At 33.7% G+C, this 26382-nt stretch overlaps 1 protein-coding gene across 1 annotated transcript; it reads right to left on the bottom strand.

Moving 5' to 3' along the window:
• Nucleotides 1–1201: 1201 nt before the first annotated feature.
• Nucleotides 1202–15858, bottom strand: LOC149901972 (mitochondrial potassium channel ATP-binding subunit). Its single transcript, XM_090110923.1, has 14 exons — nt 15703–15858; nt 15291–15630; nt 9918–10073; nt 9368–9513; nt 8786–8861; nt 8278–8418; nt 7378–7562; nt 6765–6942; nt 6351–6470; nt 5904–6007; nt 5130–5304; nt 4085–4263; nt 3411–3558; nt 1202–2918 (listed from the first exon to the last, which is right to left on the bottom strand). The coding sequence occupies exons 1-14, from the start codon at nt 15747–15749 to the stop codon at nt 2826–2828; spliced, it is 2088 nt and encodes a 695-aa protein (XP_089967049.1). The 5' UTR covers nt 15750–15858; the 3' UTR covers nt 1202–2825.
• Between the last annotated feature and the right edge of the window lie 10524 nt (nt 15859–26382).

Below are 26382 nucleotides of genomic sequence, written 5' to 3'. Positions count from 1 at the left end.
GGCATGGACGTATAAAAAAAGACGGACGCCATATTACGAACAAACAAAGTGAAGCCACCATAGTAAGCTAGCGATCGTGTAAAGACAATAAACACGCACACACTCTCACCATAGTAAGCTAGTCGGCCGCCATTACGTCGTGAACTACCGACTGATTAACTGCGTCACTGTTTCACAAAAAATATTTAAAATGCCGTCTTGCGTGGTTAAATGGTGTCGCAACAGTACAATTTTAAATAACAAAACACAAGGGATTACATTCCACAGAGAAGCAAGTTATTTCTTTTATGTTTTAATGACAAAATTATTACGGCAAAATTTATAGAAAAAAATACAGCCGCCATTGTCAACAGGACAGCTGTAGCCATGGCAACATGGCACATACACATGGATGTTTCGCCGCCATTACTAGGCTTCACTCAATGTTTAGGCGATATACCGTCCATCTTTTTTTATACGTCCATGTATCTAGGCATAATTTTATTTATTATTTGATTATTGTGTGTAAATGCCTGAACGTATGAGTTAAGAATGTATGTAGAACATTAAGAACATTATTGTAATTATTTAAGCACATTACAAATAATTAAAAATTTGTTTTGTTCTATTTTGAAAGTTTTAAAAGTTGCTGTATTTCGTGATACCTTTGAATTTAATATGAAATCTTATTCTAAAAGTAACATTGTTTGTAAATATAAATGAAAAGCGTAGAAAATAGTTCATTAGGTATAAATGTAAATAATTTGGTCAGTGTTATTTCAAAATATTAATTGTACAAATAATTTTGGTGATCCTGTATGCAATAAATACTTCTTCGGATAGTTGTGTTTTATTTTTATACGAAACCTGTAGTTATATGTGAGTTCTATCCTTATCTGTGGTTATATCGACTCTTTTTATCGAGCTTTTTATCGTAGACAGAGAGTCTACGCTTTTTATGAATAGGTAAATCTTAAGTACCTATACATACCTTTCATAAAGTAAGAACCTCTGATATATTTTCAGAACGAATTTTTCGAATTTTCAAATTTAATTTCTAATGGTGGGTTACCGACTTTTATTATCTCCCTATTATTCTCAAATATTCTTTGTTGCAGACTGGAATAGGTATATTTCTTTGTGAAATTCATCATTAATATTAGTTTTCTTCAGTTAAAAACTAGATGGCACTGTGATACGAGAATAAAAATAAAAGCCCAAGTATATTTCAACAATTTTATTATTTCTCCCAATAAATCAACATTCATTTTTTGTATTTTTACAATACTATTTACCTTGTACAATGTACATTCATAATAATGAATGATTGCCTAAATGCATTTTGCTATTGTCTTGTTGAAATAGCTACGGCAGTGATTTGATAAGAATATTATAAGAACATTGTATACAAGAAAAACAAGTAAATAAATAACGCAGTAATAAAGTAATTTAAGTTAGTGACGTTATAAAATAATAATGTTTTAATAATAATAATTTCAAATAAGGCAATTTCTTTTCATTTGGTATTTGATACTTTAGAATTTAGATCATAATATATTACAAATGTCTAATGAGCCGAACATACAAAAGGATTGCTTGACAATGCGACAAATAATAAAATAACGTGTAGCACAGTCCCCGACTGCCGCGGTAAAGCTATTGCATGCTATGCCTTCAAGCCACACCTCTGTGTCCGTCGGAGTGGGGAGCGTGAGGTTTTTTTTCGTTACGGAATTTCTCGATTCGGTCACCGCGCTCAAGGCCCACGATAGAAGCTATGCAATAGCTTAAAAACCACAAAACATAACATTTAGCATAAGCCACGATCTTCAATTATTTTAGTGCATGTCACCCTTTTGCCCTAAAAAATCCTCATAATGAATATTAATAACAGAAATACTTCCTCATATTATAGTACCTAATTGAGCAATAAGCTATGTCCAGTGAATCTTGACTTTTATAAAAGTTGTTTCTGGTAAGCAGACAATAAATCTATAATCATCTAAGAAAATGATTTATAGAATGTAACCCAAGATTTCTTACAGTAATGGACCGATCTTTATAGCACTAATTATTATTATCTGGCTTGTTGTATAACTGTATTATGTTATTTCTATGAAAATATTGTATAGAACTCGGAAAGAAAATAATAATACTTATTCTTCTTTAAATAATAAAATGATGAAAAGTACAATAAAAACCGGATACCCCAAAATCAAACTTGTCTCTCACTATCCCATCCATGTCTAAGATCCCATACCCCATTTGATATTTTTAACACGCTATTTATTGCTATAGATACGACGGAAATCTGGTTTCCTTAAGAAAATAAATAATTATAAAAAATGTTGTGTGGTTTTATGAAACCACGGTAAAAGTGAAACTGTTCGAACGGTTCCGAACACTGCTTTGTGTAGCGCATGTCGCGTGACGGTCGGCTGCCGAGTAGGTATACCTACTCGGCAGCCGCGATACACGCGACATGCGCTACACAGACCAAACAGTTTGAGACGATGTAATAAAAGTTTCACTTTAAAAGTAAATGGTAACAAAACAATCAAATGATTGTATACAAATATTCACTGAGGAAATAATATCAATGTTGCTTACGATAAGCAACGGATTTACTTTTTTATATAAATATAAATAAAGAAGAAATTTTACTACTTTACAAAAAATACATACGATTCAAAAGGTTAAATTTTACAAAAATCATTTTACATTTAATACATTATAACCTTAATTTCCACTATCCTTAAGAACAAAAATTAAATAAAAGAGAAAAAAATGTCAAAAAATAAAAAAAAAAATGTCAAAATTGTTCTACTTATGATCTACGAATTTCATTATAATGATCTATTATCTTCTTCTTGGTCTTGCTGTTTGATGAGGTTCCAATAATGTCCCTTTTGTTTCTTCAGTTGATCGTGAGTACCCATCTAAAATATAATTATTTATTATGAGAGAAAAACCTTAAATATGAAGTTATAGTCTAAGAGAAGAATTAAAAGTAAAAAAAAAATATTTAAAAAATACAATTACACCAGGAAAACTATGTCACTCGATAAGTTATTGCATATGGTTTCATATTATTATCAAAGATGTCATATGGGAGCCTCATTAAATAATAAGAGGCTATTACTTTGATTAAATTGGCCATAAAGTAAAAGAACTGTCTGTGCACTTATAAATCGCAATGGCGGCAGACGGGGGGTCGTATCCCGCATCAAATTTTTTCTATTCTTTCAAAATTTATAATATTTTTGAAGTGAAACTATTTTAGCCGCGTTGAGAGTAAAATTTAAAAATCGCGCCATAGCAATACCGTCACGTGATCGAGTGCAGCGACGATTTTAGTATCTTTGAAGCTTGCCAAAGCAGTTTCACTTCTGACACGTGTGCTCGGTACACACTTTTTTTTATAAACTCACCTCAACAATCTTCCCCTTACTCAAAACCACAATTAAATCAGCATTCATTACAGTAGACAGTCGATGTGCGATCACGAGCACTGTGCGACCTTTGGACGCTGTCTCTAATGCTGTTTGCACCACTTTCTCGCTTGTCGCGTCTAAGGCACTAGAAGGGAAGATTTCTTATTAATTTAAATATTTGAATTGAGTTAAGAAACGTGCAGTTAATATGTTTTAAGCATCTTTGTAAAGAAATTATCCAGAAATGTATTATTAACACATAAGGAATATTTTTTTATCATTATATGCCAAATCTTCATCAAGTAGAACTATGCTTATGCCTAGTGATTCAGTTTTTAATTATTGTTCGTGAAACTTCCGATTCGAAAATCAAAAACAGAGTAAAGCTGGTAGGAAACTCTTATTGGTTATTGGTACTCTAATACCTTGGTATTGGTTCTAGTCCTTTTTTTTATAGTGGGGAAATCTTCCAAAGATACCCACGGCCCCGGGGAAGGAGCCGTGGGTTATGTTGGATTCTTACCGACTAAAACCCCACTGTGCTCCGTCGAGCCGCTTTAATGATATTGGTCCTAGTCCTAGTTATATTATAGTGATATGCCTCATATAACAAGATGGCGGACAAACTCATCCGAGTTCCCCTTTAACCTACATTCTAAGACATTTCTCACCTAGTGGCTTCGTCCAGAATCATAACGGGCGGGTTCTTCAGCACAGCTCTGGCTATAGCGATCCTCTGTTTCTGCCCTCCGCTGAGGGACATTCCTCTTTCCCCTACGAGTGTATTGTATCCGTCGGGAAAGTTTCGTATGAATTCATCCGCGTTCGCTGTTTGGGCTGCGCGGTATACCTAGAAAAATTCAATAAGTTATATTATACTAGTCAAAAGAAATTGAAGGCCCGTATCAGATACTGAACATCATCAGCCAAACATCAGCCAAATAAAAGCCAAAAAGTTCGTCAACAATTTGTTGGCAAACAAACCGTCCTTAGGGACAGCACTATACGAAGAAAAGAGATGTACTTATTTCCTTCCCGCTTCTCTGTATAGCGTCGTCCCTATGTGTTCGTTGTTTGTCACGTTGTTCGGCAGACGTGTGGATGGCCTTTAACAAATTGTTGACGAACTTTTTGGCTTTTATTTGGCTGATGTGTGGATGGCCTATTAGGCACTGTTGATTTTACTTAAATAATAATATGCAATCAAGCACAAAAATTGTCTGCAGCAAAACTCTGCCACTTGTATTAGGCAGAGTTTAGTATACTATAAACGTATACAATAGACGATCCTTAAGCTAATTAATAAGGTTTTGATCAAATAGGGCACTCATAATACATCTTTACCAATAATTCTGTGTTCGATAGCAACTCTGTTACTACGCATATACAATTCAAAAGAGTTTATATCTATCTAGTGTCTATAAATATGAGTTAGAAGATACTTATTCTATCTCTCTATTGGTGGTTTATATACTTACTAGCTTTCTGCCTGCGGTTTCGCCCGCGTTTTCAAAGAAAAACCCGCATAGTTCCCGTTCCCATGGGATTTCCTGGATAAAACCTAGCCTATATTACTCGTGGATAATGTAGCTTTCGAATGGTGAAAGAATTTTTAAAATCGGTCCAGTAGTTTATGAGCCTATTCATTACAATCAAACAAACAAAGTTTTCCTCTTTATAATATTAGTGTAGATAAAATATACAAACTTAACTTACCTCAGCATCACTAGCCTCCGGTTTCCCATACCGTATGTTCTCTTTAACCGAGGTCGCAAACAACACAGGCTCTTGGCTGATCAGTCCTATGGCTCTACCTCGGAGCCAAGTACAATCCATTTCGCGGATATCCACGCCATCTATGGTCACTGAGCCTTTGTCTACGTCGTAGAACCTGAAAATAATTGAAAATAGTAAAAAATAAGATTCTAAATCACTACATAGTATAAAACAAAGTCGCTTTCTCTGTTCCTATGTCCCTTTGTATGCTTAAATCTTTCAAACTACGCAACGGATTTTGATGCGGTTTTTTTAAATAGATAGAGTGATTCAAGAGGAAGGTTTAAGTATATAATTTATTAGGTTTTATAATATTACTAGCTAGTAATATTATAAAATCGGAAATGTGTTGGCTGCAGGAGTAATCGTAAGAATGAAGTGTTTCACCGCGGTGAATAGTAGCCTATGCCACTCTCTAGCCTCACTTAGAAACATAAGTAATATCACAAAAATCGCTTAAACTACGAAAGTTATTTAGATTAAAAATAGGCCGTTTAAAGATGCTTATCCACCAAAGATTGCTGTTGGCTGTTGCTATGATGTGTGTTTGATATCCATGTAGCGTAATATGCATCGATGAATTTTATTAGTAAAGCAACCTTATATAATTACTGTCCGGTAACGGTACTACTGTCGGTATAACGGTAGAAATGACAAGCTGCCTAAATAACTTGATTCCAAAATTACATACTTAATCCAAAGCTCAAAACTCACCTTTCTAACAAGGCAGCTATGGTCGATTTTCCATTGCCGGAACTACCCACTATGGCGACAGTCTTGCCCGCTGGTATTTTTAAGTTGAAGTTGTTCAACACAATCTGAAATAATTGTATGAGAGATTAGGTAATTTGCTAAGAATAAAATACATATTGTTTTTTTTTTTAATTATTATTGTTAAAAATAAGTTGAAAAGTTTCGAAGGTAAGTTGAACAAATTTGATTCCTATTATGTATTATTAAGCTGATAATTCAGTTTTTAGTTAAAATTGCTTAAAATGGGTTTCAAGCTTATCTAAAGCAAGCTTAATTAACTAATAGTTTTAGAAGCGTTTTTTAATCAATAAATTAAGCAGAAAAGCAGAAACTTCTTGACGTATGAAACTTTGTAGATCGTTAAAATGACTCAAAATCAAATAAATAAGAATAATAATAAGTACTTACAGCTTCCGGTCTCGTTGGATAAGAGAAAGAGACATCCTTAAATTCGATGTCACCGTGAAACTCGTGGTATTTGATCACTTTTGTTCCCGACGTGTCCATTTTTGGTTCTTTGTTTATATACTGCGAATGTTAAGGGTAAATCTATAAATTTGAGAATTTAGGTGAATATAATATCATATGGATGTTATTATTTAAATGAAAAAAAAAGTATTGATAGCTTATTGACAGGTGGAATAGAAAATAATTCTAGATCCTCGATTTTATTTATTGAATCGATTTTATCTATTTAAAAACCTTAAATCTTATTTATTACGCTGGTGTTATAAAGCATCATTCCTGTTCCCTTTTACTTTTACATCAGAAGAACAATACAAAAATATTTTTACCAAATAAAAATCAATTATTAACTCAAACCTCAAAAATCCTGCCACCCGCACTTATCCCTTTAATAACAGCGCCAAAAAGCAGCGATATCTGGGCAACAGAGCGTTGTATAGTTTGCGCGTTAACAAGGAAGGCCATCACGTCGCCCGCTGACATCTGCCCCGTGGACATCAGGTGCCCGCCCAGAAACATCGTGGCTAACACCATGCTATGGTAAAACGAGATTTTTTATAAAAAAAATGCCCCTTATCTCTATTAGGAGACTTTAAACGTGGTCTGAAATTATTGTCTCCAATTCCAGACTGTTAAAAGACAACCTACTAAGCGACTTTAAAGTAGCTTTTTCAATAATCGTCCTCAATAATAGACTAGCTAAACACTTTTATAGGTGGTCTGAATTTATTGTCACCAATACAATGTTAAAAGACACCCTCATATAGAGCTCTAAAGTAGCTTTTGTAATAGCCGTCATCAATACTAGACTGTTACTAAATAATGGAAATTTTAAAATGACCTTATATGCTGTTCCTAGTTGAGGACACTTATATACTTAGGTGGTCTGAAACTACCACATTGTCACCAATCCTAATCAAAAGTAGAATTGCACTATATACAAACCTACAATAAAGTTCCTTTTACTTACCCATTCAAAAACAGATTAGTCCCAGCCTGAAACAATCCCACTCCCAAACCCAGTTCCATACTAAGTTCCGCCGCACTATCACACTCCTCTGCGAACATTCTAGCTTCATTCTCTTCACCGGCAAACGCTCGCACTGTGCGCATGTTTGATATCGCTTCTTCTGCCACTAGAGTTGCTTTTTCTATCTGGAAATTGTATTAAGATTTTAACGTGATAACGTTTTTAAAATCGTTTTAGTCGGGTGACATGTTCAGAAACTTGTGTCACACCAAAACCTCACGAGCGCGATCGCAGGTATAAAGAGAGAGAGACGGACCAATCTCCCGTCTCATCTCGAGCGCTGCCACTGCATTATGTTATCACGTAAACATCTCGATCGTAAACCTACTTTACAGACAACCAATTTTTTTTTTATTGAAGTTTAGCAGAATTTGTTGAAATAGTAGCAGTTGAACTACTAGAAGAAGTTGTTACAATACTAGCGATGATTTATTATTAAAAATTTCATGTCCGACAGACACCATGTATATATTTACTTTATTAACAATCTCGCGAGATAGACTATAATCTAACTAGGCGTTTTAAATTTTACGGTGGCATTTAATTGCTATTTTAAGTTCGACTCCTACTGACGACTAGGACTGGATCAATTTTGAAAAAATTTTATACTTAGTTTTATAGCATTCAAATATTTTATAATGAGAAATTTTGAATAATAGATCACGGGCGGGGATTCGAACCCGCGTTACTCCTTGCCGAGGCGACACATGAGTTCTAGATGATTCCGCCAGAGCATGGATCGAATTGAATGAACTTTTTGCGGTTCTTCAAGTGTTTTGCGAATTTATATTTACAATTCGAGCGCAACTGAAAAAAGGTAGTATAAATATAAAATCATACCTGGCTCTGAACTTCCCGAGACAGTTTCCTCAATAGTGAACCAATGAACGTACCACCGATGACCACAGTGGGAACACAGATAAGCGTCATCCCAGTTAAATGTGGGGATATTACTAACAGGCTTACCGCTGATCCTACCACCTGCAAATGTAATTATATGATTAGAGTACAGGTAATAAAATGCACTAAAACAATAAGATTCAATGCACTGCAATTTAGCCTTTTTCCAACAAAGTTCACTTTTTTTTTAACAAAGTTCATTTATTGCAAATTTATTGCGTATAACTGTTTGATACTTTAAAAAAAGAGCATGCGTGCCGAGCACACGTGTCAGAAGTGAAACTTCACTTGACTTGATGGTATTGCCATGACGCGACCTTCAAAAAATTGATTGGAAAAATAAACTTACAGCTAATATTGCATAATATGAAAATATGCAATACAATTTACAGTGCTTTACAATTAGAAAAATATTCAAATTTCAAAAACACCAAAAATGTTTTATTACCTGAGTAATAGCTCTCAGACCACCAGATATAGTCTGTTTAAAGGAACTCTTAAAATCTTGAACATCCACTGTTATTCTGAAAATCATTAAAACTTGGAATTTAGGTACTTAATATAATTTACATATTATAGTCTATTACTATTATTTCTATTATATTTAAATGAACCATTAAACTTATTTTTAAATATTTGCCCTTGACATATTATTCAATGCACATAATCTATACTAATATTATTAAGCTGAAGAGTTTGTTTGTTTGTTTGTTTGAACGCGCTAATCTCAAGAAGGTCTGATTTGAAAAATTATTTCTGTGTTGGATAGCCCATTTATGGAGGAAGGCTATAGGCTATATTATATCATCACACTAAGACCATCAGAAGCGGAGCCATGCGGAACGCAGCAGTATTTAATAGGATTACATTTATTTTATAGTTGATCAGCTTTCTTTTACCAAGGCGTTACTTATTTTTATCAGACTCAAGTCAATTTTGTTTTGTTAGTTTTTAACAGGAATCAAACACACAACCTCTTAGTTTTTCACACATCAACCACTGTACCAATAAGAAAATGAAATTTAAATACCTATTAACTATTTCTCCTGTTCTCTCTTGGTCAAAGAAGGCCATATCTTGCTGCAGTATAGACACAAAGAGGTCTTGCTTCATCTGAGCGGCTACCCGTTCACCGACTTGCGCTAATAGATGGATGTAGAAAAATGTGAATACTGCCTGGAAAATAAATAAAGTATATGTATATTATTAAATTATTGCATTGTATAATTTTGTATTAATTATTCTAAATATTTCTAGATCAAGAAGAAATCCAAAGGATAGGTAAGGTAATTCACATAAAAGTAGTACTTATTTATAAAAAAATACATATTTTATGTAAAAAATATTGTCACTTAATATACTTTGTTTCTAGCGAGTCACATAGAAAATAACGCAATTTTTAAGCACATTTAAGTTATTTATTATTTATAAACAATTTCAATGGAGAAACAGACCATCACAGGAATAATATAAACAAAACTTGCTTTGCTTGCTGTGCCTTGAAATTCTAATAAAAAAATGTGTCTAAGCAGAATTTCAAATTGGATTCATTTATACTTACTGCACATCTTAATAATTACCTGGCCAATATACAAAGAAATCATTTTGAGCGCAGGATATTTAATCTGATCAATAAAATCCAAGGTAGGATTGCTTCTCATATCAGCCAATATGTTCACAATTACACCCAACATGGCCGGAATGTAGATATTTAGAAATGCCACTGCCATGGCGGACTGAAAAATAATATTATAAAAGAAGTTAGACATTTTGTTGATATGTGATAATCTTATTAGCTTAATAAATTAAGCTTGTAACTTTATATACACTCTATTAAAAAAGGCATTTTAAAATATATATAATAAGGTTTTATCTTGGAAATCCCACGGGAACGGGAACTATGCGGGTTTTTCTTTGGAATCGTTGTGGCAACATTTTACCTTGTTAAATACGCTCGTACAATAACTTCAAATTATTATTAAAATTCTATCAGTATTAAGTTTATAGTGTGTGATTTGTGAAATATATCTCACAAGGAAGCTGTGGTATTGTTATCTCAACTTTACTTTCATTTTATCAACTAGAAATAGAAAAATACAATACCGAATTTTATACCCTCAAACAACGCACAGCGCTAAATACCCGCAATCAACCAAGATTTTACATGTCTAAATCAATTGACAACGTCAAACTTCATTTTTGCTAAGACGTAGAGTTGCCAGCTTCAGAAAATTTACCAAGATTACGGGAAATTAAAAACAATGAATATGTGTAGTAAGTGTAACAAGCAAGTTAAGACAAACGATCTTAAAATTTGTTCCAAGTGCAATTCCACGTACCATTTCCAGTGCCTGGGCATTCCTGCAGATAACTTTTCTAAAGAATCTAAATCCTACAAGGCCAATTGGAAGTGCTCAGAGTGTAAATCTACAGACAAACGGGGTGGTAACTCCAATTCTCCTCACCGTCCAGTAGGACTAACTTCACCCGCTGCTGATTGCGAAGACCTCAAACAGTACATCGACAAAAAACTCGACGAATCTTTATCGCGTCTTCTCAGAGATATAAGGCGAGATTTTGCTGAGGAAAACTCTGGCACACGCAGTATAATACAGGAGCTCACAGATAGTGTAAATTTCATGTCATCGAAGTGTGACGAGCTCAAAGCTGACCTGGACGTAAAGACCAAGAAGATAGGAAACTTGGAATTGGAGAACTCTTCATTACGATCACAAGTAACTGATTTGAGTGCTAAGCTGAATCAACTTGAACAACAATCGAGAGATTGTAATCTAGAAATTCAGAACGTTCCAGAATTTAAAGCAGAAAACCTTAAAACAACTATTCAGCAGCTTGTTGCTACAGTGGGCTGCGTGCTACCGGAAAACGAGTTAATAAACTATCATCGTGTCGCAAAAATTAACCAAACATCAAACCGACCTAGATCGATTATAGTCAAACTCCCCAGTCCTCTGGTTCGGGATAAAATACTTGCAGCCGTTAAGACGTTCAACAGGACTCATCAGGACAATAAACTTAACTCATCTCATTTGGGCCTCGCCGGGGAACAGAAACCTGTGTACGTTTGTGAACATCTATCACCTACAAACAAACAATTACACGCAGCGGCTCGTAAAGTGTCCAAGGACAAAAACGTTCAATTTGTGTGGGTCAGAAACGGCCGTATTTATATGAGGAAGGACATAACGTCCAAAAGCTTTGTGGTTAAGGATTTAGACTTTCTGAATTCCCTTAAATTCGATTAGTTTTTTGCTGAATGGTCATAAACGATTGTACTAAAATAAAAATTACATACCAAAATGTAAGAGGTCTTCGGACTAAAACAGAAGAACTTTTTACAAATGTTTTAAAACAAAATGCTGATATTGTTATTTTCACGGAGACTTGGCTGAATGACTCGGTTTTCGATCGCGAACTTTTTGACAATAGATACACGGTATTCAGAAGGGACCGAAGCTCCTCTGATTCTAAGAAAATCTCTGGAGGTGGTGTACTTGTAGCTGTCCTAAATAAGTTCCAGCCAATTCGTAAGCTGCAATGGGAATCCTCAATCGAAGACCTATGGCTAGCTGTTAAGCTGAAACAAGGCAATTCCATCGTCCCCCTATTTATTTGCGCAGTATACCTCCCTCCTCCTATCTCTTTAACTAATTTAAATAACTTCACCTCAAACTTAAACAATATTGTTCAGCATAAACTACCGAAGAAATCGGTGATCTTGTTGGCGGGTGATTTTAATCTGCCTCACATCCAATGGAAATTAGATACAAACAAAGATCTAGTCCCAACCTGCTCGTCAAATCCAATCGACAATCTGCTAACTGACACCCTTTCATTCAATAGTCTCCACCAAATAAATCCTGTCACAAACATTAATGACCGCACGCTAGATCTTATTGTCACTAACGCAAAAGACTCATCTCAAGTTACGATCAATCCATTCCCCCTAGTAAAAATTGATAATCATCACCCTCCTTTAGACATACATATCAAACTAAAAAACTACAAACCACCCAAAATTAATAAGTTTCCTAGCCTCAATTTTTCTAAGGCAGACTACAATAAAATCAAAGAGGAACTAGATAAAATATGTTGGGATAGCTATTTTAAATCTAAACAAACAGTTGACGAAACAGTTGATACATTCTATAGTATTATAACTCCCATAATAACAAAATACACGCCCTTACGACCAAAAAATAACAAGAACTATCCCTTTTGGTTCAGTCGGTCATTAATTAAATGCCTAAACGAAAAGTCAAAGTATCATAACAGGTACAAAAAATACTCTAATCCAATGGACCTGGTTACTTTTCAAATGTTACGTGACCGTTGCCAAAAAATGCTACTGACATGTATTAATAGACTTAAATCTGAGGCAAAGGCTCAAATAAAAAAAGACCCAAAATACTTCTGGTCTTTTATAAAATCCTTAAGATCAAATAGTAGGGACATTCCTGATGAAATGTATCTTGACGACCGAAACGTTCAAGGTGGGCACAATATCTGTAATCTCTTTTCTGAATACTTCCACTCCATATACAATAGTAAACTTGCACCCCATTCAGTAGATTTCGCTATGACACCCTTCACTAACAATGGATCTCTCGGCTCTTGCAACATCTCTGAAACTGAAATCTACAAATCACTTCAAGGAATAGACATTAACAAGGGACCAGGCCCAGACGGAATCGCTCCCCTGTTCTTAAAAACTTGTTCTGCGCAACTCACAAAGCCTCTGTACCACATCTACAATAAATCTATCTCCCTCGGCCATTTTCCGACTAAATGGAAAATTGCACACATCACTCCAATACACAAAAAAGGTGATCAGAGTGATGTTAAGAATTATAGGCCGATATCAATACTGTCAGCCATGGGTAAACTGTTCGAATCCATAATTTACAACAGATTTTATTTTCATCTCAAACCTCTGTTTGACCCCTGTCAACACGGTTTTCTTCCGGGGCGATCAACCATGTCTAATCTTTTGGAATACGTCAGCGACATCAATGAAGAGCTCGAAAAACAAAATGAAATTCATGCTATCTACACCGATTTCTCCAAGGCATTTGACATGGTTGATCATAGCCTTCTTGTCCAAAAATTGTACCACGCAGGTATTTGCGGCTCTCTGCTCAGATGGTGCGAATCATATCTTCGTAATAGGTCCCAATTAGTTGTACTCAGAGGTTACAAGTCAGTCGCTCGACCATTACCCTCAGGTGTACCTCAAGGCTCTCACCTCGGTCCACTCTTTTTTCTACTATACGTTAACGACCTAGGTGCCAACATTACGTCTAAGTACCAAATGTTCGCCGACGATCTCAAATTGTATAGGGTAATAAAAAACCATGAAGATACTTTAGCATTACAAAACGATATCAACAACATTACATTATGGTGCGCAAAAAATAACATGTTCCTTAACGTATCTAAGTGTTATCATATAAAATTCACAAGGAAACGTAATCCACTTCATATAACTTACTCTATTGATAACATTCCAATCGGTGAAGTCACGAACATTCGCGATCTCGGTGTTGTGGTGGACACAAAAGTCGACTTTCGCGAGCACATAGACTCGTTAGCAACAAGGGCCGCACGCCTTTCTGGATTCATCATTAGACAGAGCAAATTCTTTAATGACTCTGAAGTACCAGTATTGCTTTTTAATTGCTACGTACGATCTCTCCTCGAATACTGTAGCCCTGTGTGGAATCCTACTTATGCCGTACACATACAGCGGTTGGAACGGATTCAGAAACAATTCCTGTACCACCTAACTTTCACTCACAATCTTTGCCGTAACCTAACGTCTTATTCTTCTAGACTTATGCACTTTAAAATGAAATCGCTTGAAAGCAGACGGACCCTTTCTGATATCGTGTTTCTATACAAAATTATAAATGGTAAAATAGATAATTCTCAATTATTAGGAAAAATTAGCATACATGTACCAAGGCCATTTAGCCGTCCCACTAACATGAAAACGTTTAGTCTTCCCTTTTGTCGTACAAACTACGCTCAACACTCGTCATTGCACCGCATGTGTTCAGCTTACAACGAAAAAGTTTGTAATAACGTCGATATATTTAGCGCATCCCTAAATTCATTTAAAAAATTAGTTTCCAAAATTGCATAAATATTGTATTTAAATTGATCCATAATGTTATTTTTCTAAATTATGTTAATATTGTAATAATGTAAATATGTATTCGCGTACTTATTATTGCAGGCTGTGTTCACCTCTAGAAGGTCTAGCACCTATTACTTGTGATGTATCATAGAATAACCATATCTATTTTTGTAGTGCTATGTCCAGTTTGGTGGACCTAATAAAAAAAAAAAAAAAAAAAAAAAAAAAAAAAAAAAGAAAACGCGGACGAAGTCGCAGGCAGAAAGCTAGTCAACAATAATTTACTAATTCTATAATTTAACAAAATCAAAGTATGTATCTGAAGTTTAAATATCTGTAGTAGGTATGAATTTTAAGTGGTAATACATTTAGGTACATACTACCCGTTCGCTTCGAGTTGGCCGTCAATGACCGTTACAAAATGATGTCACAGGCTCATCGACTGGTACCGTTGACAAAAAAATAATAACACTCCGAAAAATAAAATAACAAAAACAGTTTGTATAATTACTTACTTCAGCGATTTCCTCGCTAATAGCAGTAAAAAAATATACCTATAAAACTTAACAATAATAAACTTAACAAAACGATCAAATAACATAACCAAAAACAACGGGAGCGATATTAGTGACGAACGAGCGCACGTGATTGCGTTACTGACGGTACTAACAGGGTCTGTCTAGGAGTGCGGTGTGGTGAAGCGGGAAGGGTGGGAGCGGCCAACTTGAAGCGAACGGGTAGTATTTACTACTAAGCTGTTTCAAAGGCATAATAAATATACAAGAATACTTACAGCAACAGCAGCTGCCAGCAACCATTTGTGGGGTTTGAGATACTCAAGGAACTCTGACCAATCAAATTTGCCGCTGTCTTCATTCACATTTGGCCTCCGCTGTATTATTCTTGAAGGAGCCTTTGCCTTACACGATACAGATCCATCGCTTAATAAAAGACGAGTTCCTAAACCTAAACTAATACCCGTACCAAGCTTCCATGGACTAATAAACTGAAAAACACCTTTTAACTCATTCTCCTTGCAATTTTTAACATTAGATACGTATCTTTTAACAGCATCTGAAGGTTTATTCTTTAGTAAGTTTGTAAAATATCCATTGCTTCTTATCGGCGTTAACCTGAAAATAGAGAATTTATTTTTGTTTATCCTGTTCAAATGAAAAATTCGTAAACAACATCAGATTTTGTACCTTGTTCGCATTAATTGACATGACTGCATTTGTAGTAATTGCCACATTTTTTATATATTTTTATTGTGGTTTTATAATTTTATGAACATGTTTGTTATATATTAAAAATATATATTATAATAAATTAAGATTTAAAAACATAGGTTATAAAATGTTACGAAACTTGTCAATGTCATGATCAACTGACAGTCAGTGACATTGACTTTCCATCCGTTCAAAACTTGACATTGGCAGAATCCGTCCTCACTGGGATCGGGAGTTACCATTTGAAAAAAGAAGAAGAAGAAGACATTGACTTTGAGTGAATTATTTTTTAAGAGTCGTTTCAAGTTACTCTGTAGCTTTCAAATTCAAATTATATTTTATTTGCAAGAATTTACATCTGTACATACATAGTTACAAAATATACATAGATGTTAAGACTTAAGATTACAATACTTTTGTAAGTAAATGCTGCTTTTTATATTTATTTTATTTTAACCGTGCAGTTCTTACGATTTAAATGATTACTAATAAATAAAAAGGGAAATAATTAAAAAAAAAATCCATACTGGCACTTAAATTATTGTTATTCAATCAAAATTAATATCTTTTGGTACGTTTTACGCTAAGCTATTTCAGGGCCAAGTTTGATAAATCCGTTCAGTGCTTAATGCTTATCGAGCGAAAGAGGTAAAATCATACATGCATACATCAATCGTCACAAACTTTCACGATTATCATTTATTTCTTATACTTATTCAGCCATTCTTACCATTACATTTAGGTACATAATATTAGTAATAACATAGGGCATAGGCCATAGGTAATACTATAAAGTAGGTAACTAAAATCTTCTAGATTCTAGAACCATACGTGAACGGTGAACCATACCTAATAGCCAGGTGACTTAATTAAGGTGCTTTTCTGGATATTATAACTTTATAAGTATTGCAGAGTAGTTATAATGGGTAGTTAACTAGTTACTTGAGTAGGTCATAGTCAATAAAAACAATCGAGCGACGAGCATGCTAAAAATAACAATTTATAAACGCTAACGTCTTTGACGACGTTTGATAATTTCTTAGGGATAACAATATAAGTATGAGAAACAATAATGGATCGAAATTCGAGGAGAATCTTATTCGTCAATCATTTGGGTAACAGTTTGCTTCAAAATTCTTGTCCACACAAATTGTTTTTACACACTTAGGTAATATCACGAATAAAAAAAAAGTTTAATGACCAGTACCAGACCAGAGTATTCAATGTGTATTTAATCTTACTTCAAGACTGGCCGAAAATAATATTTAAAAATCGAATCCGATCGAATTGTATTCCCCCAACAATCACAGATGGTTAAGAGGCGCATGCATTCCGATTTTAGCGCCAATACAACCTTTTGTTTATTTCAAGTGGTGCGAGTTTAACGCAATTATTTGTACATTGCTTTTTATTTGATTTCAAGCCATTTGAAGTTCTGATAAGGGGCTTAACGTGCCCACATTTGGCATAGAAATAGTTCAACATTTCAACGACAAATGTTTAAAACAACGAAACAATGCAAGTGTTTTATGAATTCAAGATAATAATGTTGTAATTGTATTATGTTTGTGGGTCAAATTTTGAGGGCAAAATTATTTAAGTACCTACATATTGGTTTACTATAGCATAAAACAAAACAAAGATACTCATATTTTTATTTTTTTCAAAAAAATATTAATCAAAACAAATATTTTGTGTGTAAAAAGTAAAAACAGAGCAAGCAACATCCATTCTGAATTTATTATCGAACAGAATATTATGTATTAACCCTTAAATTGATTTCGTCCGTTTTAAAGGACATAGTATTTACACACATGCTGGCGCTGTTATAGCAGACCTAAGCTTCGCTAATCGGTATATTGGGAAGGTACTAGCTATGTCCTTCGCGTACATGCAGGTTTTTTTTACCAAAGCGAAGTACAGTCGCGAATGGTGACCATTTGAAAATTGCAAAAAACGGATCTCTTGACTCTCCTGATAAAATTGATAATAACTGTAAGTATTTTGGCTATTTTGCTTATAATGTTATATTATTCGTTAGAATACAATTGTAAGTATAGTATTTTGACATAATTTTTACATATTTTACAATATTTGGAATACAAATCTTAGTTTATATACGATGTTCCATAAAACGGACGTTGACAACTTGGAGTATACACTAGGGTATTCTTCACATGTCCTATGTAACGGACGTTGCCAATAAGGCCCTCCATTTTCAACGTCATTTTTTTGATATATTTTTCTCTATTTTTAATATGTTTTAGAGAAGCATGACTTGGCAATCAAAAAAAAAATTCCCTCACTACCTCTGGCGGAAGCTGAAGAGTCTGGCGTTGAGTTGAGATCACTTTTTTAAGGAAATGTAGACCTACGGGAGTGATTTCACTATGATAACAGTGTCAATCATTTACCCCCAGCACCATACCTTCGGAATTATACGATATATTGATTTGAGTCACAATGAAGACCCAAAAAGTCAGAATTTTTACCATCAACAAAATATTATTGCTGCAGAATTACAGCCATTACATGCGGTGCGAGATGAATTTTCCCTACTTCTCAGTAGTTCTTCAGCCACAGCATCATGTTACTTACCAGAAATACCACCCAATGTTTGAAAATTTAAATAATAATACCTTACAAATTAAAAAACTGGCAGAAAATGGATATAATATATGCCAAAGAATCCAAAAAAAAGCGATTTAAATTTCCTGTTTGTTTTGGTACTTCAGGCATGGTATACGACTTCTTTGCATACGATGAAGCAAACACATTTCAATCTGTACAATATAAGGAATGGGAAGAGGACTTTCTTGGTGTATTCGATAAGTTCTCAGGCTATGTAATACTATTTCTATTCCAATTCTAAGCATATTCTTAGGCTGTGATTTTTGGTAGTGTCGTTTTTTAAAATCCATTATTTTTCATCGAGATAGAATGTACTACGTACTAGAGAGGCGATCGCTACTACACTCTCTTTAACACGAGCTAGAGGTAAGAATCACAAGTCTCTTTAGTCTGTGTCGGACTGTGCCCCCCGCTTGCCGCGTCAACACGTGTTATTGCTCTGTTCAAAATGCCTTCGTGTTTGCTTAGATATTGTTTTAACAGTTCCCATAATACAAACAAAGCCCGAGGAGTGACTTTTCACCAGTAAGTTTCCTTATTATGAGTAAGTCATGCATTTTACTAATATTGTTATCATTTTGCGAAAAATCACCACGCGTTCTGCGTTTCGCGCCATTTTTCATAGACTAGCAGCACAGACGTGACACTATCGATGAGTCTGTTAAAAAAATGTAACTGGATTTTTTTAACTATGTATATACAATATCTACTAGGAAAGATTACCGTGGTGTAGTACCTAAATATTTATACTTTTACCCGACTACGCAAAGTAAAACGGTAGGTTATATTAAGTAATATTTATTTATTTACCTATTTTTATTTATTAAAAAAAGCCTAATCAATAGTTGTTCCAATAGGATTTATAAATTATTATGCACAACAATTACAAATAAACACAACATTCACAGAAACTAATACAGTAAAAGTTCCTTAATCGCGCTTCCTTTATTCGTGTTTTCACTATTCGCGGATTAAAAAAATGCGACCCAATTTCTATATTCACGACTAAAAATTTTTTTTATTCGCGGATTTAATAAGTACATACATAATAATAAAATTATTCCAATAGGTATCTTACCCAATATCCTTGTCAAATGGACTAATAAGAAAGTAAAATAGATCTTATAACAAGTTTGCCTAAAGTACATAATATTATGTTCTTAAATGATATCGCCGAGGCCTTTGACACAAGCCGCCTTTGTCGCAAGCCACCTCTGCAGCGATTGATGTTTTTGAGAATGTAAATAAACAGAATGGAAGCAACCTTATAACTCAATAAATAAAGTATATTTTTAAATGTAGTTCCGTTTATAGTAAAGTTACAAAAATTGTGATCGAGTAAGGGGGCGTCCATAAATTACGTGAGGTGTTTTTTAAAATTTTCTGCACCTCCCTCCCCCCCTGGTGAGATGTCGTGAGTATTTATTCAACCCCTCCCCCATCCTCGAATCTCGCGTGAGATTTTTCAAAATGTGAGTTTCTTATACGTAAACGCCATCAACATTGAATCATCGTATCCATTTAAATTACATCATGAAGCAAAAACTGATAAAACTATTGATTACTACACAAAACGACAAAAGCTTAATAAATTGATATTATTTAAAGGAAATTAAAATACATAGTTTAATATAAAATCCTCGTTTTATTAATTCCCTAGTATCAGTACCACCAGATAGTACCGAGTAAACAGATTGCACAATGTGTCGCATCTGCACGCATTGCTTAATCTTTGAACTTGAAGCCACGCCTCGCTCGTTCCACACGTACCCCACCACATCGGCCGCGCGCAATGTTTTTGTTTGGAATAACCCCTCTAGTAATATATCTCGATGTTATTTTTAACGATATCGTTAAAGTTTTAACCAACATTTTAAGACAGATGTTTGAAAAGCTTATTCTCGATCGTCCATAATTATAATTTGATAATAATTTTGAATTACAGAGTTGAAAATGTGCATTGTATTCATGTACCACAGTTGCAGGAATAATGTGCAATGTCCGTTATATGTGACGGTTCGAACATGTACATATAATTGGCAGTGTCCGTTTTATGTGACATAGTGAAAACAATAGAAAAAATTAAAAATTTTAATTTCTTTTTCATTTTCCTCTTTTCTATCCTAATTCCAACACATCCTCCAAATTTGGACATTATAAACACAAGTTATCTAGGGGTGACAATTTAAGGGTTAAGAAGCTCAAGATTTTAGCATTCACTATAATAATTAATTTGTGGGTAACTTAGATCGTACCTAAGTAGGTATTGTAACTTTAACTTTTTTTTTCAAGTGGGGAAATCTTGCATATTAGATACCCACGGCCTCCGGGTGAGGGGCCGTGGGTTACGTCGGATTCCTAGACCCCTCAACTCTGAAGAACCGCCATACTGGTACAAATGACCCAATATTTTCTGTCAGTAGGTATCTCCCGGCCTCATACTAGATTATTAATTTATTTTTCTCACGGCTAACCGGACTGCAGAAAATGCACATCATTCACTAAATTATAGCCGTTTAATAATGGACGTGGTCAAACTTAATCCTAGATATTATCTATTCCGATAAGTATTAAATTGTGCCAATAATAATACGTAGGTATATAGTAGTTAGATAGAAGATTTAAGAATGCATAAAATGCATAGGTTGAAATATGAATTTAATAAAAATAAAATCATCTTTCGCCTTCCCGCAAGCTTCCCGCGTAGTGATTGATTTTTTGTTTAGGTATGTACCTACCTAGATTCGATAAAAATCAACCCAAAGAGAAAATGGATGAAGTGTAGAATAATAATCAGGAAACATCAGACTAACGATCCACATACTTTCAATAAGCTACGAATATTGGTATCTAGACATACAACGGTCATTTAAAAGTGCGTTTTCTTCACAATATCGGAAAACTGTTAAACTACAGCTGCTAACCTACCTATCTAACTTATAAGTTACTAGTGGTCCGCCCCGGCTTCGCCCGTGGTACCTACATGTTTAAACTATCCTATCTCTCAAGTTGGATCGAACTGCACATGGTGTGCGAATTTTATTATAATCGGTTAAGTGGTTTAGGAGTCCATTGAGGACAAACATTGTGACACGAGATTTATATATATATTAAGATAAAGTAACACAGTTAGAATTAAGTTAATAGAAGTAGGTATATCTGTATGTTACTACAGATACATTTAAGGTAAGCGATATCAATCAGTATGACTCCAATAATATTTAAAGCTACACTTTAAACCTCACGGCTTTGCAGAATTAATTTAATAGTTTGTCCACATGTTACTAATATCGAATAATGAAAACCAATAACGTAGCAAATATCTCCTAATACCATAATTTATTATCTATGGTGACATCGGAATATGTCTATGGTCTACCCCAGTGTACCCCACGCTTTAATCGTAAGGGCGTGATGCACAATGAAAAGAGATTATTAAGTTTTATTGAAAACAATTTATATGGGGATTAATTTCTGGTATTGCTTTACAATTGGTATCGATATTAAACTTAAGAATTATGTATAAAACTGTTTCGTTTTTTATCACGTATCTACATAATATTATTATGTGTATCGATGCTTCCATTTACAATTATTAATTACTAGCGGTTAGCCCCGGCTTCGCCCGTGGTACATATTTCGCAATAAAACGTAGCCTATGTTCTTTCTCAGGGTCTAAAGATTATCTGTGCCAAATTTCATCAAAATCGGTCCAGTAGTTTATGCGTGAAAACCATACATACATACAAACCTTTCCTCTTTATAATATTAGTATAGATTATTAATTGACTGTATCTTATTCTTTAAACCTGCACCATAGAAAATGAAAAGAAAAGTAGAGTCCGTGTAGTTGTTTTTAATAACAATTTCAAATTCGAAACTAGCCGGGATATTTACATACTTACCTATTTGCCATTGATATGTCTGACGCATTAGTTACATTACTGCCATCTACGAATAAGTCAGTTGTGAAATGTTATCGACAGATTCAGCTCAAAGAAGACTCAATTTATAGCGTGTTCTTTTTACAAGTTTTCATGTCGATTAAAAACCTATCTAATGAACATAGTTCTAAATGAATAATGAACGTTTATTATATTTAAAATAAAAGCTATAAAGTTAATCTCGTCTGCGTGTATCACACTAATAGGCTAATCCTATTACAGCGACACTTGTCCTACGCAAGTGTTTAATGAATCAGATTAAAAAGGACTCGATTCGTGTCCTAGTATTTTAGGGGAGCGGTAAAATGGCGCTTTGCAATTTTGGACGTGTAGGCATTTTTTATGTTTTGTTGAATAAATTTAGTTTATTATTTAGATGAGATGAGAGAAATTATTTACACTATGTTTAATTTTAGAAATTACTTTATGGGAGTGTAGGTAACGAAAATCACATCGCTAAATCTTTGGACTTCTATGAATCTTTGGATATAAGCAGTTAAGAAATTTAAATTAAGCGAGATGCATGCTTTGTGAACATTACGAGTCTATTAAAATAAAAATGCTCGTTGATGTGTAATATTGGATGAAACTTAAAGTAATATTGGGTATAAATCAAAGAAAAAGGACAACAACATTTTAGCGCCACCAGTGTCTTCCCAGCTGGTTATGACCACCCGCGAGTTTAAGCACAGTATGAATATCATTGAAACAATTATAAGCCTTAAACGTATTCTATTACAAGGTGATATGGTTCAAAATCGCATGAATATAATAAGACTGTCGACAGATGGCGTGGTGGAGGATAATACCACAGTCATAACGTATGATCGAGGATGCTTTATGAGCAATAAAATATTGTTTGTTTTACAATCGATATGATCATATGACTTTAGCTAATAGTTATGTAGAAATGTTTGGAAAGGGTATTTTTATCGCGAACTTTATGTAAAGTAAATAAACCTGTTTTCAATATAGTTCGTTAAAAAATAAAAGAAACATAAGGTGTTAGATATCAATTCTAAATCAATCTTATTGAGCCGAAGTTTTCAGTAAAGATATTTTTATCATTTACCAGAGAATGAAGACGAATGGTGCAGTGTGCTTGATTTTCAATAGACAACTATAAATTAATAAAAAACAAACGAAAGAAGAATGCATTTCCACGTACATAATATGATAATAATGTGCTAATGTAGGTACTTGCAGTATAACATTTCGGTTAAAGAAAAATTAGAAAAATCGAATCATACTTTATCCAGTTAAGTACCTACATAAAGAAAAGTTCGGATATCTGGACTTACTTAGGTAGGTATTTATGACCTATCTATATTTTAATTATTGTATAGATTTAATAGATTACAGTTAAACATTATATTAGCATATACATACCTAATATATTATACTTATAATTACATTTTCTTCAAATTTTTACCCAAAACCATCTCACAAGTAAAAAGTTTTTTTACGTCACAAGACATCGAGACCAAATTACTCAGGCAGCCATTACACACATTAATCTGTTTGAATCACAGCAAACACATGATATTTCGTAAATATTTACATTAAGGGTTAAGCAGTGAGCTTCAGTAGGGATTATGAGATTTTTATTGTGAGAAAATTGAACGTTAATAACCTTTAAGAGGGTACAACTGTTCGGGATACAACTATTGTTTTGTGTTTTATTAGTTTTCTAATGATTAAGATTCGATGTTGGAGTTGAAGATTGGAGTTTCAAATTGTTGAATTATTTTTAGAAATGGCTTAATAATTTATGAGATAATATTCATTTAGTAAAATGTTAAAGAAATATTAGGATGTTAAAGTCGTTTTACCAGATATTAAAAAGATAGGTACCTCTATCATTTTTACAAATTGAATTCAAATCGAAATTGTTATTGACACCATTTCAATACTGAAATAACTTTAAAAAAATACGGTGCACTTTGAATATATGTAGATAAAATAACCCATTTATAAGGAAGAGCTTTCTAACGATATTTTTTTAAACCGATACATATGTTAAGTTTATTCTTTACATACAAATTTGACCTTTTATAATATTAGTGATGAAAATTTTCTCGCCTGCGAAGAAACAATGAAAATTTAAATCTTGCTTTGCCGACGGAAAGCTTCAGTTTTTCTGTGCTGAAATTTGCAGGAAGTAGTATTAGTAGGTAGTTTTATAGACATGTATTAATACTAATAGTGGTATTACTATTACAACGAAATTATGATTGTTTATTTATTTATATTTGTCTTTCATATCGCAACGGATCGATTTTATTGCCTACCTATTAATTTTCTAATACATATAATAATCTAAAGTGTGGCATAGGCTATTTTTTTATTTTAATCAAATAAAAATTGTTTGAATATAAAGATTACAATAGGTACCAATAAAAAATGAAACCTAGGTATTTACACACACACAAATCCCAAATTCACACACACCCCCACATTATTCCAATCCATTGAACCCAATTTTAATAATAAAGTAAAACGTATACAAATCAAGCATAAAATTAAATAGAAAGGACTCAAGACACTTCTCGCGACCTCGAGCTACGAGTGTAGGTGCCCTCGCGTCAAAGTTCACCAAGCACCTACTTTCATTTGCAAATGGGACCGTAATTTCAACATAGCCCTTTGACTTAGCGGTGTATCAAATTCATAATAATTTGAGGAACAATTAACGTCCCCTTTCATCTTCTACACCTTTGTGGTTCGAGCCCATTGCGTCCTATTTGACTTTGAGCGTTTAATAGAGAGTAACCTCAAAGAAAAATGTACTTATCAACAATTACACCTACGTATGTAAGTATAAGGCACTTGCGAGAGCTGACTCAGTTGTTAGGGAAGTCGGTGGATTATCGATGAAAATTTTCGGTTTTTTTTAATATAATTTGGCGTGTACAACTGTACAATTATTAGTGTTGATGTTTAAATCAAGCTGTTGATGATGGCTCACATGACTTATTTTTTACAATAACATACTAATACTCCCGGTTCAAGTAATATGTTATTCTTACGATGAACTGATACATACAATTTCACACGTATTTCTCCAAAACGCTAGCGCCAGTGTAAAGTGATCAACTATAGATATAAGAAACATTTTCTTTACCTATAGTATCTAGCAAATGTGTACTTAACTGGATTTTATGTACATACTTTTAATTGGAGAGTATTACATTAGTGCACTGCTTATTGTGTACTACATAGAGCGAATATATTTTATTGAACTGCTCACAAAACCACACAATTGTTGTTGAACAAATTTTTCATCTTCTCTTGGCATCAAGCCATCTTGTCAATATTATTTTAAATAATAATACAGTCAAAATATAAAAGCAATGAAATATTTATAGTATGATTTTAAAAGATTAGTTATCTGGAATAACAAAATTCCAGATAACTAAGGCTTTCAAAGTTCCACATCAAACCTAATCTTATCTTTATATCTTATCTTTACCATAATTCTTTACATTAAATTAATTATATTTAATTCATAAAATATCGATAAAACACAAGACACAGCACATCACTATTTCGTCTCAGGCGGGTGGCTTTTGTGGAGCCTCTCCAATATTCGCTTTGTTACTCAGAAAAATGTTCCTCCAGCCGCATCGCTATAATACTTTGTGGAAATGTTTTCCTTTATAATAAATAACGTTTTATACTCAATAAAAAGTCGATGGTATTTCGATCGATTGTTTTAGTCGACTTTTTGCTACACATTTTTTTAATCGTTTGAAATTTTATGAAATTCACATTCTATCATTGTTTTAACTTTTACTAGTATTGCATTGTTGTTGTTTTTTTTTCTGTATTTCTGTATTGTTAATATTTGTATTGTTTTTTATCTATGTGTGTTGGATTAAATGTATTTTCTTTCTTTCTTTCTTTCTAGTAATATTACTAACTAGCTAGATGAGTCGACCATACAATTTTATGTTATAGTAGGCAGACTGTTAAAGTGGTGATTATTTCCCATCAGGCAAGCCAATTGGCCCGCTTGCCTGATGGGAAATAATCACCAACGCTCCAAGGGATAAAAAGAAATGATAGACGACGGGAATAA

The sequence above is a fragment of the Colias eurytheme genome, chromosome 16 (assembly GCF_061535395.1).
Source record: "Colias eurytheme isolate Ceu_HAF_F1 chromosome 16, ilColEury1 Martin Lab GWU primary, whole genome shotgun sequence".
Lineage (NCBI taxonomy): Eukaryota > Metazoa > Arthropoda > Insecta > Lepidoptera > Pieridae > Colias > Colias eurytheme.
The sequence above is the reverse complement of the archived record's forward strand: the minus strand, read 5'-3'. Positions and strand labels throughout refer to the sequence as shown.